The 20146-nt window shown below is 38.1% G+C and overlaps 2 protein-coding genes across 6 annotated transcripts in view; one reads left to right on the top strand and one right to left on the bottom strand.

The window, feature by feature from the left end:
* Positions 1–4186, top strand: part of LOC137355495 (mitogen-activated protein kinase 8) — a 116304-nt gene extending 112118 nt beyond the window's left edge. For 2 of the 3 annotated variants that reach the window (XM_068020691.1, XM_068020692.1), the window contains exon 12: positions 770–4186. In XM_068020691.1, the coding sequence (XP_067876792.1) occupies positions 770–915 (146 nt within the window). In that variant the 3' untranslated portion in view covers positions 916–4186. Of the gene's footprint in view, positions 1–764 lie in introns of all 3 variants that reach the window. The other variant, XM_068020693.1, reaches the window with a different exon arrangement.
* Positions 4187–14302: 10116 nt separating this feature from the next.
* LOC137355492 (rho GTPase-activating protein 22-like) overlaps positions 14303–20146 on the bottom strand; it is a 330838-nt gene continuing 324994 nt past the window's right edge. For all 3 annotated transcript variants that reach the window (XM_068020688.1, XM_068020689.1, XM_068020690.1), the window contains one exon: positions 14303–18953. In XM_068020688.1, coding sequence (XP_067876789.1) covers positions 18728–18953 — 226 coding nt within the window. In that variant the 3' untranslated portion in view covers positions 14303–18727. The remainder of the gene's footprint in view (positions 18954–20146) is intronic.

Genomic DNA, 20146 nt, shown 5'->3' with positions numbered 1-20146 from the left:
GCTCTTCTGCGCTTTGTCCCTCCCTGCTGAACAACAGTGCCAGCCGTGGTGCCACTGCTCTGGCTGCTGCTGTTTTCCCCTGATAGACCATTCCCCCCCAACAGTATCCAAAACGGAACATCGGAGTTATTAAAGTGCCACCGGATGAAGCAATGTGAAATCCCTGTGTCTGTTTTCACTCTCCTTTCCCCGTACGTGTGGGCTTTCAACCAAACTTTTGTCGTTTTTTAATTCGCTTGCTGAGATTCTGTTTTCGCCACTATTGTGCCATCCTTACTCAATGCCACTTCGTTAGAAATGACACAAACTGGGAGTTTGACCTAGTTTCCTCCTGCCAATATCAGTATCAGAGTTGAATTATCATGGGTATCATTTTTAAATCAAATCCCTAATTTGAGTCCATTTCTTAAAAGGTAGGTTTTTAAAAAATTGTCAATCTATAAAACTGCAGCTTCTGTAAAGAATGCTAATCGACTGAACGTTGCTTAAATGATGTACAGACTGTTTTGCTCCAGCCATAATGACGGAATATAAATCAGCTATCGAAGCCATCCTGAACTCATTGCTTACAGGTTTTGCACTTTGGAACAAATGTGAATGGGATTATAGTTTGTGAGGTTTTAATACCCGAGTGTGCTTTCTGCTTTGGAGTTGATTATACTGTTCCTGTTACTTCTGTTGATGTGGCTGGTTCACTTGATTGTAATGCTGCTGAAAAATGACCTGTCTACTATATTACTGACTTATTTCCTTATTTCTCATAGCACAGGTGCAGCAATGATCAATGGTTCTCATCATCCATCATCTTCTTCATCTGTCAATGATGTGTCCTCCATGTCAACAGATCCAACACTGGCCTCAGATACTGACAGCAGTCTAGAGACATCGGCAGGACCTCTGGGCTGTTGCAGATGACTAGCCTCCCTCTCTCTGGGTTCTTACTGTTTGCGCTAAATTTTAGAGAGGGTAGACCAGCTCTTAAAAAGCTCCAACTGCATTTTAATTTTATTGGAATCAGTTTGCCATAGAATATGACTTTGAATTATGTTGGATTTGCATTCAGTAACTTAAATACAGCAACCTTTAGTGTGGGGCAAGTAATCCTAAAGCATGATTGTACATTTGTAATGGACTGACATTTAACACCATTACATTTGGGTCTGTTTTGGGAGGAGAAATGATTACAAAATACAAATAAGCTCCAGACGCTCAGTGCACGGAGAGACAACGTAGTTAGGTTACTTTTCACACTCTCACTTGCATGAAGTGGTTTATGCCATTCAAACATTCTAGGATCTTTTCTACTCCAGTTGGCTCTGGCTTACTGCTCGTTGTGGACTAGGACAACAAGTTATCATGTTTTGAAAGCATAGAATGCCAATGTCTGTAATAAATTTTGGTTGACTCTGTGGCCTACCTGTTTACATTACACATCCAAAGCTGAAGCTGAGCGTGTTTTAAATTTTATTGCAGCCATTTTTGGTAAGGCTACTGGGTGTAAAGTTAGGAATATTCAAACGGATGAAAAAAGGATTATCTCCAATTGTGTAAGCTAATAGAGAGTAGAAGAAATGGGAAGTGAAAGTGTGGCGTCAGAAAGATTAGGCTCCACAAATGAAGACTGCACAAAACAAGTTTTATTTCTTGAGAGTGCCAGCTTTAAACTTAATCTAATAAGATCACCTTGCTCCTAATAAGCTATTCTTTCTAATTACAAGTGATTTGGTTAATTCCTTTCTGTTATACTAGGAGATCACAGTGTATAGTGCCCTGCAATAATAATGGTTTAATTTGTAGCTGGCTTTTCCAAATACAACTTGTCAAAATGTCAACCTCGACAAGAATCAATGGAGTAGGATTATATTCCAGGCAAACATTACACACTTCACAAGTGACAGAACTAACGTTTCAAAAGAGGTTTTTAAATAATTGATGAACTACCTCACACAATCAATGTACCATTTCAAGGACATCAAGCTGCCCACTTTCCTGTCATTCAGTACAATATGGAATGTACTTGTTTTAATTTATTTCTGTTAGTGTCTCTGGTCCATCGCCAGGAGTTAACCAAATTCACAGCTGAAACTATTGTGTAGAAGGAAATATTGTTATACATGTACTTTGTATGTTAGAGAGATGTTTAATGCATTTGTATATTTGTTTTCTCATAGTCAATGTGCAATAATATTTGCAAATTGTGATACAAATTTGATTGTAAAGATGGGATAGCTGTGTTGTGGTATACTTATTTTGGAGGACACTGTGGGGATGTGAAGGGATTGTAGTATTTTTTTTCTCATTTTTACTTCATTTAAAAACTAGTGTACAATGAATTGTAAGATTGTAATAAATGCCACGGTTAGGTAGCTGAGGGCATGGTGCTTGCATCTGCTCCTTGGGTTCGTTTATTTTTTTAGGGTATACCTGTGCTGAATACTTACTGGGTTTTTTCCCCCCTAAATGTTTATATCCAGTTTGGACTGCAGGAATGTATGCAGTGAATTGGATATTATAAAAATTAACCAAGATAATTATTGTTAATGAATCTCATTCATCTTGATAATTGACAATTTTTGTACTGAAAATAGCCATCCTTTATCAGTTATGGGTAACAAAATGGAATGAAAATAACATTCTTTTTCATGTTTCAAGTGTGCAACTATGAGCTGACCCAGGAGTTTGCACTATAGGATTTTGTGATGTTCATGTTACAGTGGATGAGTGAACTAAGACGAGCAGTCTCCCAAGGCATAGGATGATTTACAGATTTTTAAATTATCTTAAAACAGCTTCTGAATTAATAACTTCTATTAAGAATTCTCTCAATCTGTCGCAGTACAGTCACAGCGTACTCCTTTTGTGCCAGAAATGGATCACCCTCTTGTGATTTTCAGCCAGAATTTGATTTACATGTCTGTCTGATTAGACTGGTTACAATAGGATTAACAGTAGGAGTTAAATTTACGTTTTGGACTTTACGCAGGGTAGGAAATCTTTGGAATGTTTCCGCCCAAAAGTAACTGCACGTGAAATTAAGTGAACCAGCTTAGAAATTAGGTGTAGTTTCCGTTGTTAGATTTTAGGACTTCATTATGTTACTGTGAAGCTTAACACATCACATTCTCCTAATCTCCCCCCCTCTTAGTGCAGTGAAATCATCCGTTTTTTGTCACTGACATGGCCGTCCTTTATTCCCATCCTTAAATTGAGTGGCTTGCTAGGCCATTTCAAAGGGCAATTAAGAGTCAACCACATTGACATTAGTGAACCAAATGGAATTTTACAACAATCCAGTAATTATACGATCACCATTACTGATGCTAGCATTTTTTTTTTATTCCTAGCTTATTTAATTAACTGAATTTAAATTCCCCAACTGCTGTGGTGGGATTTGAACTCGTGTCTCTCGATTATTAGTCCAGGCCTTTGGATTATCAGTCCAGTAATGTAACTACTATGCTGCCGCAATCACCATACAATTATAAATGCAAAGAAAAAAGGTCAATTGCTGGAAGCCTCCACAAAGTGCTGCAAATGCACAACAGGTCAGACAGCAGCTGAAAGAGAAACTGGTTAAAGTTTGAGGTAGCATTCAGTTATCAGTTCAAAAATATAAACCTGTCTTTTCTCTTTACAGGTGTTGATCGTCTTACTTTGTATTTGGCAATATTTATTTTTTTCTTTCAGTTACAAAGCTTGTTCTTAGTGTCTTAAACCACCGGGATACCAAAATCGCTGCACTGTGTTCATTGTCATTTGAATAATCTGTTTTACGTTTAAATTACTGCTTTAAAAAAATCACATCCTTAGTTTGACGGGCCTTATTCTCCATTTGCCTCCTCCCTTAGAAAAATTCACTTTTTTACAAACTATGTTTGCATTTTCGCACAGTTTTACTGTTTGCGTGTGTCATATTCAAATAATTATGCTGTTAGTGCCAAATTTGTAAGGGGATGGGGGAAATAGTTTCCATTAACTGTAATGTTTTCACAAAATTTGCCAGTCACTTGCAGATTACCCCATCTGGGCTAATTCCCTTCAGTAAGCCATTTTTCTTATATCCACAGTGACTCTCGGAAAACTGTTCCGAAATTTTACGTGAAGCTACATTTTGTGAATTTGTATTTCATGCTTTGTCAATGCTCCATAATCTTCCAATATGATAAAATAAATGTTGGAAGTGTAATTTTCAGTCGTTACCTGATGTTTTATCTGTGGGATGGGGCATGGCGGGTATACAGATAATTTGTGAAAATGATCGTGATTCCATTATTTTGCAAAGAGTTCATTATTCCATTCCAATAGTCTTAAAGTTACAGTAATTGGCTGCTTCTGGTCAGTTGACTGATAACTCCCTAGATACAGTAAACTTGCTTTCTCTTGCATTTAACTGCTACATGGGTGATATCCTGCTTTAAAAATGGAGTGTACATTTTAAACAAATGACTCATTTAAAATGAATAAATCATGGCACAGGGTTACTTTGTTTGTTTGCTTTCTTCCATAAAAACCATGGATTATAATTGCTGTGGCCTCTTGTCAAAACAAATTGATGGAACAGCTGAAAAATAACATTTACTGAACAAGCAAAGGGTAGATTGCGGAAAGGTACAGGACGTGAACTTAGTACTGACCTCCAGCCTTTGAACCTGAGCTTGTGTTGGTTACAGCCCCAGGGTCAAATTGTCAGTTCACCACGAATACATAAAGTTAGCTACTGACGTTGGGAAGAACCCTTTTAAAGGGGCTGTTGTTGCTTCTTAACCTCTTACTTCATTCTGTTAACTGTGATGAATTGTCAACTTAGAGCACTGCGGCTTAACCCTATTTATTTCTTTTCATATATTTGGTTACTTGGATGTTCACAGAATTAATTTACACGTGGAATAGCAGTTCAAAATTTGCAACAGTGCATGGTGCCATACGATCGATTCTGCCAGGTTCAGGCCTCCACAGTGTGGTATGGTGCCAGCTCTGTCTTTTACTCATAATGGACATCCCTAACTCACTGTATGTAACAGTTCATTTGCTATGGACATCTTCAGTTGGGTTATTTCAGACTTGTTTGGCGTGTGGGATTTAAGCAATATTGATGTAAATTATCTAAAGGTTTAAGTTTGCAATCTGCTTCTGGGCACAGGAGTAAGTAGCCTAATAAATATTGTTTCACTTTGTGTAGCTATTAAAGTCTACCTATACCTAATATACAATATTGGCTCATAAAATTAGAATATGATAGTTGATTAGTTTGGTCTGCAATATTGCTTGAAATAAATTTCTGCTGGAGACATTTATAGCTAGTTTTAATTTAGTGCAAAATCTGGGATTGGAAAGATAAACGGCTGCTGTTGGTAACTTATGTAACTAAGTATTGGGACTTTCTGATAAGATAGATGATAAGGTAGAATGCAGGAACTCCTGACGCCCAATTCCAATTTATGGACTACCACATTCCTTACAAGTATTTCTTTCCCATTTTGGTTCACAAAAAGAAATAGTGAGAAAAAAAGTAAGTCGTGCGTTTATTTAGTGCTTTACACAACTATGGGACATCTCAAGTGCTGTACAGCCAATGAAGTACTTCTGAAGTGTAGTCACTGTTGGAATGTAGGAAATGCAGCAGCCAATTTGCACACAGCAAACTCCCACAAACAGAAATGTGATAATGACCAGATAATCTCTTTCTGTGATGTTGATTGAGGGATAAATATTGTCTAGGACACTGGGGATAACTCTCTTGCCCTTTGTCGAAATAGTATCATAGAATCTTTTACATTCATCCAAGCAGGCAGATGGAGCTTCGGTTTAACATTTCATCCAAAAGATGGCATCTCCGACAGTGCAGCACTCCCTCAGTACAGCACTGGAGTGTCAGTAGGTGTTTGTGCTCAAGCCCTGGAGTGGGAATTGAACATGGAACCTTGTGTAGGCCACCTAGCCCCTCAAGACTGTTCTGCCATTCAGTTAGATTATGACTGATCACTATTTTAACTCCATTTAACTGTTCGGTTCCATAACTCTTAATTCCCTTACCTAATGACCTGAAATTTTCAATTAACTTCCCCATCGGAGATATTTTGCTCAGATTCAAATGGCCATTTTCACAGATAATCACCCGCCTCTATGCTTATCTACCTTTTCCTTTTTGTTTTAACATGAGTTGGCAACTGGATGTAGATAAATTTCTTGCCTGTTATAAATAAATTATATGATTGCAGAAAGACTAGAATTGCTGATGTGTGTAATACGTATTTGAATAGTCAAGTGTTTAGGGATTGGATCCCAAGTTTTGCTGAAAACTCATTCAACTAATATTTTAATATACTAGCAGATCTGCTCATGGGAGATCGGAGGGTATACAGTTTCATTAGGATAGTTGAATGATACCATGTAAAGCACAGTGTTTTATTCTGTTGTTGAAGCCTTCCTGTGACAGTTAGAGGCTAGTTGTTCTTAGGCAGAACTTTCGATCAATAGAGGTCAAGTTGGCTTTGTTTATTTTTTTTTCAAGTATAACTCCTGAAATCAAACAGTATTTTTTGTAGGTGGGAGATTTATGTACATTGGAAATGACTGAGTTTGTTTAATCCTTTTTTTTTTAAAGGCTGCATTTGTTGACATCATCCGGTACAATTAAAGAAAAAATGTGATGTCTCTGCCAGCAAGTGGGAATTTTTATTTTAAAAGTGCTGCAAAAATCTGCATGTGAGATTGCAACACGTGAAGCATAAGGATTACATCATAGAATAGGTTTTATAGGCAAATCTTGCATTGCTTAATGGTAAGTCGGGGATTATGATGTTGCAAGGGTCTGCAGGGAAGGATGCACATCTCGATTGAAATAATGTGTAAAGTTTTTAACAGAACTCCTCAGACATTAAAATATTTTTTTTTATTGGCTCCTGGAAAATAAATTGTGTTTTTCTTACCCAGTTAGATAAAAGTTTAAAATTGTAAGAAATCTTTTCATAAGTTTCCTTTTAGTTGCAAGTTAAGGCCAGGTGAGAAAGGTGTCTAGGGGTCCCTCTCAGCCTTCACCTGGTCTTACTGTAACAGGGTTTTATTTTAAACAGTGTTTTTAGCTCCCCCTTGGTGAATCCTTGTTCACTACTTTTCAATTATAAGACAAAGAAACCAGCCAAACAATTTTTCTTAGGTTCAAAGAAAAAAGGTTGAAATTTTATTGAACTTAAACTCTTATTCGGTTAATGCCTACAGATATACGACGTGCCCACGCTAGCATGCATAGGCGATACACACAGGCAGATAGAGACAGAAAAGAGCAGAAGAAATAAAGTGGAAAAGTTTGAGGCAATATGGTTCCTCGCTCGCTGCAGAGTCCTTGATTGTGCTTTTCGTTGGGGTCCAGTATTCTTAAATCTTGCTGGATGTAGGAGACTTTTCTCTCTTAGGGTTCATGTGTCTTCAGTGGATTTGGAGTTCAGTGAGAAAGAGATGGGAGCAGACAGACAGGAGAGGTCTTCTTCAGTCCAGAAGCACTCTGCAGTCTGTAAGTTCAAACTGTTTGTACAATTCAGAAAAACCCAGGTTGCCAAGCAGGTTAGTCATGTGACTAGCTGGTCTGACCATGTCTTGGCTCTGGATTGTATCATCATAGCAGGGCCTGGAATGCGCTTCCCTGCCTTCAGTGCTCAAAGTCCATTGTGGGTTGACTGGATAAGGGAAGTAACCTCTCTTGTCCCAACTGGTATGTAAATGCCTTCCAGTCAAGTGTCTGGCAGCCCTTGTAACAGGCCTTCTCCTCTTCCTAGCAACAATCTGAAATTTAATGTCCATATGGCAAAATTAATATGCCTCATTCTTGGCAGGTGTGGGTCTAGCATGACAAAGTAAACTAAAAGGCAGCTAAGTAACCTGGTTCTGTATAAAAATTTCTCTTTGAAATTTGTCATTGTTTAAAGTTTAATTTGCCACACACATGCTGCTAAAAGTACTTGTATTTTCACAGAATTTAGAACAATTAATACTTAAATTTGTTTTGAATATTTTGTGCAAAGGACAGAACACACTCTAATTTTCAGTGGCACAGAATTGTTCTTTTTGTTGAGTCCTGGCACACACACCAGTTGTGAGCATGGGTGTACGTGGGAATTATAAGCTGCTAATTAAAATATCCTTACCAAATTGCTGGTTTGGGGAACCTCAATGAGCTCAATTTTCTGGCTTCTCGCATAGATACAGGCCTCTATCAGAGAAACAAATGACAGGTGTATTTTTTTTGTTTTGCTTTACAAACTACTTACTGTAAGTATTTATATTCATAGATAAAGCAAGAAGATGGCTAAAGGGATTTTCAAAACATAATTGGAATAACCTGATTGGTTCATCTTTGTTTTATTGCTAGTTGTTGCCATTTGTCCATTTGATTGGTAAAGTCAAATTCAAAAAGACTACATATCAAGTGACAAGTAGCATTTTGATTACTTGTTAAGCTGTGATTTTTATTTTTGCTGTTTTATGAGTTTGAAATTTGAGCCAAAGAATGAAAGGAATGTTCATGTGATGGACGAAGTGTGACAGAGCAAATGCGTGTTAGACGTACTGTTTTAACAAGTCTCCTGTGACTTTGCTCTTTTTAATAATAGAGGTGTTACACCATGCATGGTGTATTACTAAATTGATTTGATATGACTGAATAATAGGTCAAATTGATTGCATGTTATACTAGCACGTTTTACTGGTCAAGCTCCATAACTCTGCAATTTTCTGTGAAAACTGTAAATCAGCATCCTTGATTGTTCCTATGTTCTTTACCCATATTCTCAATTTCTCTTGTCTTAACTTTTCTAAAGACTACAGTGCGGCATGTACTGGGATAGGTCCTAGGATCAGGCAGGGAGGGGCTAGTTTGGAGATAATGGAAGATGCAGACTGAGGACAGTGGATGGTGGCTAGCAAGAAAAAGGCTGGTGGGCTTGTTCCAAAGAAGGTTTGGAAATAATGTTGTAATAATTCTATCTAGAGTCAGTAAAGCAAACATTTTTTGATGCAATTTTTTTCTCTCCTGTTTAGTTCTCATTTCTTTTCTCTTCTCTTTCTGCCACTCTGTTTCTGCACTTTAAAAAAGCACTTGAAAATAGGTTTCCTTTCCGAACTTGGCACAAAAAAAGTTTCTAACTTGTTTTAAAATCATTTAGAAAAACAAATGTATTTCTTTAGGTTAGAACAGTAATTATGCATGTTTCATGTTGCTGGGATTACGTCATGATATTCATGTTAGACTGCAGCATGCTGAGAATTTGCAGACACCGGAATAGTTCTTCACTCTCTCCAACTGACAGGTCCAGGAAGAATAGGAACTCGAACTTTATGCCACTAAGTCTTAGAGTAAAAATGTTAATAAAGATGTTGAAAGATGCAAAATAAAATTTTGTACATAAGTTTTGTCATGTTATTGTGAAACGAGTGTGTCTATCTGTCCCTAATCTTTATTTTCAACATTGTGATGTTTCAATTCGTGATAATTAAAATGGCAGCCAAAGGCATTTTGAAATTTTTATGGTTTGATTCAATTTCTTTGTTTTTAGTTGTGGATTTTTTTCCTGTTGCTCATAGTTACAGATTTGTCTCTGCTGAATATGGAGTTTGACTGAATCAGGTGAATATGTAACAGGCATTTGCATATGTTACAGTGCGGCACAGGAATTCAAATGAACCCCACAATGGGAAGCTTTTATCAGAGTTTGGTGTGCCCCACGACTCGATAAATGTTGGTATAACTTGTTGGATGATCTTGTGACACAATAAAGAGCACATGGTTGTGGGGGATTCCCTACTTTTCTATTGGAATCGTGGAAGATTCTAAAAAGACAAGTATTTTAAACTTAAATAAGAGCAACTATGGGCATGAAAGCTGAGCTAACTGAAGTGAACTGGGTTACTAGTCTAGGAGATAGATCAATAGAGAAGCAGAGGCAGACATTCAAGGGGATATTTCAGAATACTCAGGATAAGTGTATTCCTACTATAAAGAAAAATTCTAAGGGGAGGACCCACTGTCCATGGTTAACTAAAGGAGTTAAAGAAAGCATCAAACTTAAGGAAAAGACGTAAAATTGCGCAAAGATGAGTGGCAGGTCAGATGATTGGTCAGAATATAAAGAGCATCAGAGAACGACTAAAAGGTTAATCAGGAGAAAGAAATTAGAGTATGAGAGGAAGCTAGCTAGAAATGTAAAAACAGATAGCAAGAGTTTCTATAGGTATTTAAAAAGGAAAAGAGTAAGTAAAGTAAATGTTGGTCCTCTAGAGAGTGAGAGTGGGGAGTTAATGGTAGATAATAAGGAAAGGGCAGATGAAATGAACATTTTGCTCCTGTCTTCACCATAGAGGATACAAAAAATTCCAGTAATAGCTGTAAATCAGGAGGTGGAAGGAAGAGAGGAACTTGGTGAAATTACAGTCACCAGGGAACTGATGGAGCTGCGCCATGACAAGTCCCCGGGTCCTGATGGGCTTCATCTGAGGGTCTTAAAAGAGGTGGCTAATGAGGTAGGGGATGCGTTGATAATTTTTCAAAATTGGCTAGATTCTGGAAAGGCTCCATCAGACTGGAAAATAACAAATATAACCCATCTATTCAAGAAGGGGGGAAGGCGGAAAGCAGGTAACTATAGGCCAGTTAGCTTGACATCTGTCATGGGGAAGGTGTTAGAATCGATCATTAAGGAGGCTATAGCTGGGCACTTAGAAAAACACAAGGTAATCAGGAATAGTCAGCATGGCTTTGTGAAAGGGAAATCATGTTTAACCAATTTATTGGAGTTCTTTAAAGGAGTAACATGTGCCGTGAATAAAGGGAGCCCGTTGATGTACTGTAATTGGATTTTCAGAAGGCATTTGACAAAAGTGCCACATAAAAGGTTATTGCGCAAAATAGGAGCTCATGGTGTAGTGGTAACATAGTAGCATGGAAAGAAGATTGGTTGGCTGGCAGAAAACAGAGAATATGCATAAATGGGTCCTTTTCTGATTGGCAGGGTGGAGTCCTGCAGGGGTCTGCTGGGGCCTCAACTTTTTACAATATATATCAATGACTTAGATGAGGGGAGCGATGGCATGGTAGCTAAATTTGGAGATGACACCAAGATAGGTAGGAAAGTATGTTGTCAAGAGGACATAAGGAGGTTGCAGACCAATATATATAGGTTGAGTGAGTGGGTAAAAATCTGGCAGATGGAGTATAATGTGGGAAAATGTGAAGTTGTTCACTTTGGCAGGAAGAATAAAAAAGAGTATTACCTAAATGGAGAATGACTGCAGAACTCCAAGGTGCAGAGGGATCTAGGTGTTCTACGAGTCACAAAAAGTTAGTATGCAGGTACAGCAAGTAATAAAGAAGTCTTATGGAATGCTATCCTTTATTATTAGAGAAATTGAAAATAAAGGCAAGGATGTTATGCTTCAGTTATACAGGGCATTGCTGAAACCACATCTTGAATACTGTGTGCGGTTTTGGTCTCCTTATTTAAGGAAGGATGTGAATATGTTGGAGGCGGTTCAGAGGAGGTTTACCAGATTGATATCTGGAATGAGCGGGTTGTCTTATGAGGAAAGGTTGGACAGACTGGGCTTGTTTTCACGAGTTTAGAAGAGTGAGGGGAGACTTAATTGAAGTATATAAGATCCTGAATGTTCTTGACCAGGTGGATGTGGAAAGGATGTTTCTTGTGGGACAGTCCAGAACTAGGGGGCACTGTTTTAAAGTTAGGGGGTCGCCCTTTTAAGACTGAGGAGAAATTTTTTTCTGTGAGGGTTGTGCAACTTTGGAACTCTCTGCCTTTAGAAAGTGGTGGAGGCAGGGTCATTGAATAATTTTAAGGTGGGGGTAGATAGATTCTTGTTAGGCAAGGAATCAAAGGTTATCAGGGGTAGATGGGAATGTGGAATGCGAGACACAAACAGATCAGCCATGATCTTACTGAATGGCGGAACAGGCTAGAGGGGCCAAGTGGCCTACTTCTGCTCCTAATTTGTATGTTCGTATGAATGTTCGTAAGACAAGCATTTCTGTAGAAATAGTGATCAGAAAATAATCTTGCTCCAATATTGATACCATTCACATATTTTGATCAGAATAAATTTCCTTCTCCCCACCCCCCAAATTACTTTTCAACATGTTATCTGCCTTTTTTCTTCTCAGTTTAAAAAAAAAAGCCAACCATATTTGCACTATCTCTTTGCTTGTGCTTTTAACAGAACTAGACTGATTTTCCTCTAAGAATCGAGGCTGACAGAATGTAGATATGAATAGCTGCCAAACCTTGTGAGGCAGTTCTCTATTTCCATTCTGTATAGTTTTTCAATCTCTACATATGGGCCACCTTTTAGATTCCCCAACTGGAAGGCAAGGCCCCTCACTGTTTAGCCCTTTTTAAGTATGTTCAGGTAACTTGATAGCAGAGGCCCAATTTCAAGCTTTAACTCGTATTTATTGCTGTTTCCATGAACATTGATAAGCCGCAGTAACATATCTGAATGTTCCCGGGACATGCTTTGTATCCTACGTCTTGTATAGTGTTTGCACAAGCGATACACACCAGCCTGACTATCTGATCTTGAAAGTCTCCAAATATTAATTTTCATTCATTAGATTTTAGAATATAGCCAGTTATTCATGAAGGGGTTGAATTCAGAACTTGCGGCATAGAATTCCTTTGAAGGTTAAACGTTTCGAAAACAAACCAAAAACTTCTAAAGAAAACGGATGCTGGAATTTTCATAGTTTTATGTAAAGTTACACACACATTGCTTTTTTAACAAAAGCAAATTCTTAGCAGTTAAATTTTGTTGTAATAAGAACATAGTTCCACTTTCTGAAAGCAAATTCGGACTCGGTGATAAGGAGCTTCAAGGGGATCTAAACCAGCACTGAAGCAGTTTTGGATAGATCCACAATTCAGTGAGCTAAGAAAAAAAATATTGTCTTTGATCATGAAATATAACTTCCTTGTCTTTTCAAAAAAAAAACTTGCTTTTGAGATAGTCTCAGTTCTTCCATTTCCTCTTTCAAACAATGAATGAGATCTGCTTGGCTCTTGGTGTTTGTATTTTTGAGAACATTACTAGATTTCTGTGAGCTGTGACACATTTTCAAGTGGGAATTGCTTAGTTTTTAACTCGGGGGTGGGTAGAGTGCAGAAATAAACTAGTTTTAAAACTTTTTATAATGGGAGAAGACATAGAAGGTGGTTAAACTTCTTGAAGATGTCATTAGGAAGCAGTTGTACTATCTGATCTGATGACATTTTACAGATAATGAACCAATTTCATTCAGGTCACACATAGCAGAATTCACGAGTTTGTATAACCATGCCATGACTGATTTATTGAAGTCATGGTCCTTTCAGGGGTACGACAGAGCTGAAACATGAATGAATTTTGTAAGTTTTCTTAGTGAGTAAAAGAATGCCCATTTTACACCAGTAGGGGGCACATGTAGGGGAGGTTATTTCACACCAAAAGCTGAAGTGCTTTCAAGTTTAACTTGTGTGAGATGAATGGGAAATTCAGATTTTAGATTATTTTGGGCAGTACTTGTACGAACGGGTTTCTCGAGATTAATAGCAAATTATTAAAAGCAAAAACAGAATCCGAGGGGGAATCGTTAAGTGAGTTTCAAGACTAAATCAAATGACCTTTACATTCTTAAAAGTAAATCCCTGCCTTAATTATACCATAAATGTAAAATTCTAATAGTCGATAGGCACACATTTAAAATCTCGAATGTGTACCGAATTTTATTGTCATTATTAATTTTGCTGCTTTTTGTTGCGAGTTAAAACAATACGAATGAGCTGGTGATTGCAAAATAACAGCAATCGGATATTTCACTGAAAATAATTGCTTACTTTGTTGAGAGTTATAATCAAGACTTTGAAATAAAAGCAGGAATAGCACACCCCAGCTCTCAGATTAATTTCACCTGAAACTGATGATTTGATCAGTGCTTCTAAATGAAGCGTTTAAACCGACGCTTTCATGTACTGTGCAGATTTCCAGTATTCACCGTTTGATTTAAACTCCTTTAGCTATTAAAGATTTAAATCCTTTTGAAGATTTATTGCAGTGGGAAGGAGGGTGCCTTTGCTAATTTTAACAAGCTTTGGGTAGGGATTTACTCATATTATTGCACAGCACTGCTAGTTAACATTGAATGATTTCAACCTTGTTTCATCTTGAAAGCTTTGTAAAAAAAAACACAAACTGATCAATTATTTTTCTCTTAAAAAGCATAATATATTCTATACAAGAACAGTAAAGAGCCCAGCCACTTGCAAGCTCCTTTTCACATAGTGCAAAAAAACAATGAAATACATTAACATTGGTTGGACATTTAAAAATCTTAACTGTCTCAAAAGACATGCTCAAATCTCAAATTGTATGTGCAAATTGGTTCTCGCTGCAAGCAATAATTTATTGTCACAAAGTTACGGGCCTTATTTTCAAAGACAACTTCATTACTATTTTAATAGGTAAATGCATGGACTGTGGGAGCAGTCCATAACTAGTCTGCAAATATGGCTCCACAAGGCACAGAAAATTGGATATCTTGTAATTTAATCTTTAAAAATAAGGCATATATATATTAATACTGCTGTCACCATATCTGTGTTACATGTCCTATCTCAGACCAGCAGGTAAATAATCTGCTTTGTTTAGTTCCTTGGAGTCACTGTAATAATGTGATTGACAGCCAGTTACTGCTTCGCCAGCGAGCCAGTCCAGAAAAAGGAAGAACACAGCACCACCACTGTCCTGAGTTCATATACAAACATAAAACACAAGAGGACATCTGCATTGCTCATGGATTCAAGCTACGCGTTATTCCTCATTCTTGTCAAATTATTTCCAATCGTAAACAATGTAAATAATTGGTACTCAGTGAACACATAAGGGTTTTTTGTAACACCATCTGATATTGTACGCTCCCACGGGCTGTTTGAGTCCTCATTTTTTAATGAGTTCAGAAAATGCAGCTGGGACTGAACCAAGCCCCCTCCTGCACGCCATTGTAAACCAAAGTAATGGTGATAATGCATGGTTCCATTCTTGGGCCTTTTTGTGGTGTTACATTATATGGCCATTTCTCTGCTAATGTCTCCCTGGCTCCACAATTTACCATAGCTTTATTTGGTGGAACAAACCTCAACCTTAGCCCAGTTTCAGGAGGAATTTGTTTTTTTTTGGGAAGCTACGACAGCAACGTTGCTGACTTCCCAGTCCTTATTGGGCTAGTTGATCCTGGGTGGGGCTGCACTTGACCTCAGCGTCTCTACTCCCCATGCTGATGCCATCCATTGGCTCCTGCGGGAAAATGTCCAGAACTGAGTGTGAACAGGATCGGACTTGGCTGCACTGCACTATGCAGTTGAGCAGCCTATAAATGCACTTTGTCCAGGCGCGTGCTCAAAGGATAGCCACATGGATTGATGGTCGATGTGAGAGGAGATGAAGGGAAGAAAGACACAATAAAGTAAGTTAATCTCTCTATCAGTAAATGTAGCCTTATACAGACGTCAAAATTTGCTCAAGTTGGTTTTCATAAGGTCTTGTTGGGCTAGTGTAGGGGGAAAAATACTGCTATTAGTGGATTTTTTTTTCACCATTGGCACTTAATGGTAAGGGTGTTTGTGGTGTCAGGTCTCTGATTACATTACAATGATGCAGCCACATGTCAACTGTGCGAGGCAGGGAAACCTTGTGGATAATACCCTGGTGCAGTGGACATTTCCACCAAATACTGGAACAAACTGTAGTCTTGGTGAACCTATTCGATATCCAAGAAGACTTGTATTCTATTCCCATATTCCATTCCAATTCCTTTTCTCTTCCCTCAACCAAAGATTCTGACCTTCTTATTGATCACGGTTTCTTGGCATGTTAGTCCAAACATTTGTACAACGGTATTGTCAAAAACAAAATCTCACTTTACAATACTTACCTTTAAAACACATCCCCCTCCCCAGTGCATTCCCAAGTGGCAGGTTGGCTAGACCATAGGTGAGGATTAGATTTTGTTTAATTGACAGTGTGAGAACACCTTTATAAAATGTACAGAATAACATCCACTTTAATCCACTCAGATCTACATCCTTCAACATACTCCTGTAAATAAGTTAAGGATTGCAACAATAAATAAAATATCTGGACATGGATGCTAAATAGTAGTTGAGTGACCTCAGTCCTTCTGTGGAGTTTTGTTTTATTGAAACTGTACTGATCAATTAAACATCACAGTAATTAATAGGAATACAGCCGCACCATATCACTATGGTGTAAAGTGCAAGAGACTTGAAACACAGGTTATGAAAGTGGGAATGAATCAACAGCCATTTTCTCATGAGTGACGAGGTGGGTAATATACCGGATGTTCTGGGCCACTGAGGAGCTGGGCTTTAAAACTCTTGCAGATCTTTGTGACTGACCTATTTGGAATATGGTTTTCTTTCACTGAAGCGAAAACTTATTGGAAACAGTAAAACTAAGACTGTCATGAAATAAAAGGAATAGTAACACATTTTGTCAGATAAGTGTGCACTTACGTCACTATGGTAGTACAATCTGAAGTACGTTGCATTTCTCTGGGGGCCTGCAGAGTGGCCGTGAAGTGGAGCAAAATGTTGAGTGATGGAATTAAATATTCAGGATGGCTTCTGACTTGGTGAAAGGAGTGTGTGTTGGGGCTCACATCAACGCACCAGTTAAACAGAATTGCAATTTAGGGAAGAGTCGGTGCATCTGGAGAGATCAAAATGACAGCCAATGCACTATCATGCAAAGTAGTAAAACATCCATCCATACAGAAGTAACTTTAATTCTAAGTAAGTTTTGGTTTATATTTTGAACACAATCCCACAATATATCCAGTGGAATGTAATAGAAACCCTAGTTTCTCATGAGCTTATAAATGTCCTTTGTGAGCTGAGCTACTCCACTGGATGTCTCTCTTGGACCATGATCACCAAAGCTGCAGGCACTGACATTGGCCAGAAACCCCATGCCCATACCGGATTCAGGGTTAAGTATTCTTTCATTTCACATTATCTGCATTGTCATTTACGAATTGGCTATCACCAATTTGCAATTGATAGTATAAATACAGACACCTCCCCATCCCTTCAGATCTGCAGTCTTTGGTAGTGTGAAAATTGTCATTTGCTTCATTCCAGCCAATTTGCTAAGTTATATGAAGGGGAACTTGGCAGATGATTATCTTCATTATAAAACATTAACACTTTTTTTTTGTTTTTGTGCAGCTTGAAAATGTTAAATGAACAAGCAATCATTAATGATCAGAGTTTCAATGCCCAGCAGTGATGGGGAATATTAATCTGCAAATTATTTTTTTTGCTTGGTTCCAAAATCCCATATTTTTTATTTTCGGTTTCGACATGGCTTGAAGAGAGAATCAGCTCATTCCTGACAGCATAACCTGGATTTATTTTGTTAAGCTGCCAACTGCACTGATATTCCTCCAACTCTATCGGGGAAGGGGCCAGAAATTCAGTGTGAACAAATCAGAGAGGAAATAGAAGGGCAGTTTGAGTGGAGTACCCTTTCATTGTGCAGCATTGTGACTTTGAATTCATAACATAATTTCACAGAGGATTTTTTTTACTGAAGATAGTCTATATTTCCATTCTTACCCCGTTCAGCCTGTCTTCTAATTGCTTTCCTTTTTTGCCTTTATGTCTACAGACTGTGTTAAATCTCAGGATTCTCATAGAGGCAAGCCATATCAGACAGTAAGTCATATCAGACAGTCTGTGTCAATGCCAAGCAGGGTCAGCTTCTTTATGATGCAAACTCTAATTCGGATGAAAACTCTCCAGAATCAAATTTAGTGAGGTGCTGGTGAGAGAACACCTCCAGGAGGCAGTATTGCACAGCATAACTAGTGCAAAATACATTTAACACAATTCCCATACAGTCCGCTGAACGGCTTCAACACTTTTCAAATTATTTTTTTAATCTTGTATTGTCAATGAAGAGCTAACAGCTACTGCAATTTGGCATTCAGGTGGCAGTGAATGTAAATTTTTTTCATATATGCATACACAGAAAAGTTTCACTATCTTTGACTAGAGTGTGATCTGGAACTGGTCATATACTCAGGTTTGCTATCACTATTAGTCCGGTAGGTCCTAAACTGGTAACTGTAATATAACAAATTCTTTATATATAAATCACGTGGGGTGAATTACTGACTGATATGGGTACATAAAGAAAGCCTTATATTCAGCCTTGCCCAGTCTGATCATTTTGTGCAAATATCATAGACATGTTATCATTTCAAGCCCACCCAATAGATGGAAAAGCACAATGGTAATTCACAACAGGCCTACTGGAGCAGAGAAGGGATAGGCCTCACCAAATCACATGCTGTACTGCTGCTTCTCAAATAGGAAAAGCATAGGGTGTGGAATGCTTTGGAGTGGAGATAAACCAGAAGACAAAGCAATTGCTATAGTTGTTCTTTGGGGAAACCATGTGTAAACAGCCTGTGGGAGCTACAAGAGGCTTTTCAACAACAACAAAAAAACACAGGTAGTACAAAATGGAATAGTCTATTAATACTCATAACACATTAATTCATAACATTAAAATAAATGCATATGCTTCTTATAAAATGTCAACAAAGTATGTAAACGGTGTCTTCATGGTCTTGCATGTTGCAGTATTAAGAACGTAAAAGCACATTTTGCTATTTTGGTTTGGTTTCCTTGGCATCCAGTGTCAAATCTCCTAGTGTGGCAAAGAAGTCCTCCATCTCCTTCTGCAGAAGTTGATTTCTCTTCTCTGCGTCTTCGCGTGCCCGTTCTGCGTTTCGCATCTTTATTTCAAGCATAGCATATTTCTTCTTCCCTTGGTCCAACTCTTCTTCCAGTCTGCTCACTTGCAATCGCAGCTCTGTGCTAGATTCTTCAAGCCTGAGAAAAGGGATACAATTAACTTGGCTTCTTTTCTACTTTCACATCAGTCTTTTGGTTATTGTAACCTAATGTGTTTCGAGTTACATTTCAGCAACTGTTACCAGATTGAAAGGAATTTCAAGGAAATAGTGATTGGGGAACAGGGTTCACATTTTGACCCTTAGAATTAATTTTGTGTTCCGCCAGCTAAAGCATTGAGATGTGGACAGATGGGAAATCTGTATCGTCTTGAAACAGGATGTAATGTTTGATCTTTTTAATGAAAGCTGTTAACCCCATATGTTCCTCAAGTATAATTAAGTTTACATTTTATCTGTTGCTAAAATCATATTCTCATTTTTAACTGCATGCCCTTTTTCTTAAATTTTTGTCGATGGCTACTTTGACTTTTTCACAGCCAATGCTGTCTCTTTGACCACTTTGGGGCTTGTCTGCTCAATGGGACAAAGCAAATCTCTGATTTTCTCTATCTCTTTCCCCCAAAGAGATCAAAGCCCCAATCTGCAGAGCAACAACAGTCCAGCACAATGCACCTTGGATATTTGAACAGGAATCAGTCTCAAAACTTTGGCTGGGCTTGCAGTGCATTTTTCTCCGCGGTTTGGGCTACTACATGCTAACGTGCGACTGTCTCTTTCTACCGACCTGTTCCCCCACAAACAATACTTGTATTTATGTAGTAACTTCAACAGAGAAAATGTCCAAAAGGTGCTTCACAGGAGTGCAGGGAGAAATAAATGCTCAGCCAAAGGACAGATTGGAAGGAATGACCGAGCAATGGTCAAGAATCGTGAGTTTTGAGGAAGACAGGATTGGCTTTGGGAAGGAATTCCAAAGAGTTGGGACCTAGATGGCTGAAGAAAAGATGCAGAAGTGGCTGAAATCATACAAACCGAAAGCTTATGCATGATAGGATCAAGAGCAGCAGAGTTTTGGATGAACCAAAGTTTCTCGAGAGTAGCAGATAGGAAGCTGGCAAGGAGAGCAACATCATCAACTTCCATTTATATTGGTCTTTTATGTAGGTAAAACACCCAAAGGCTCTTCCCTGTCTGGGAAGTGAAGACATGTATGAGAATTTAATAGTAGATAGGCTGAGGTAAAGATGATAAATTGAACATCTGTTAGTCAAAACTTTCACTCATGGATAGTAAAGAACAATACTACAAAGTTGATAAAGATTTGGTTAA

Source organism: Heterodontus francisci, chromosome 42 (assembly GCF_036365525.1).
Source record: "Heterodontus francisci isolate sHetFra1 chromosome 42, sHetFra1.hap1, whole genome shotgun sequence".
Taxonomy (NCBI): Eukaryota; Metazoa; Chordata; class Chondrichthyes; order Heterodontiformes; family Heterodontidae; genus Heterodontus; species Heterodontus francisci.
Note: the sequence above shows the minus strand (reverse complement) of the source record. Positions and strands in the feature narration are given on the sequence as shown.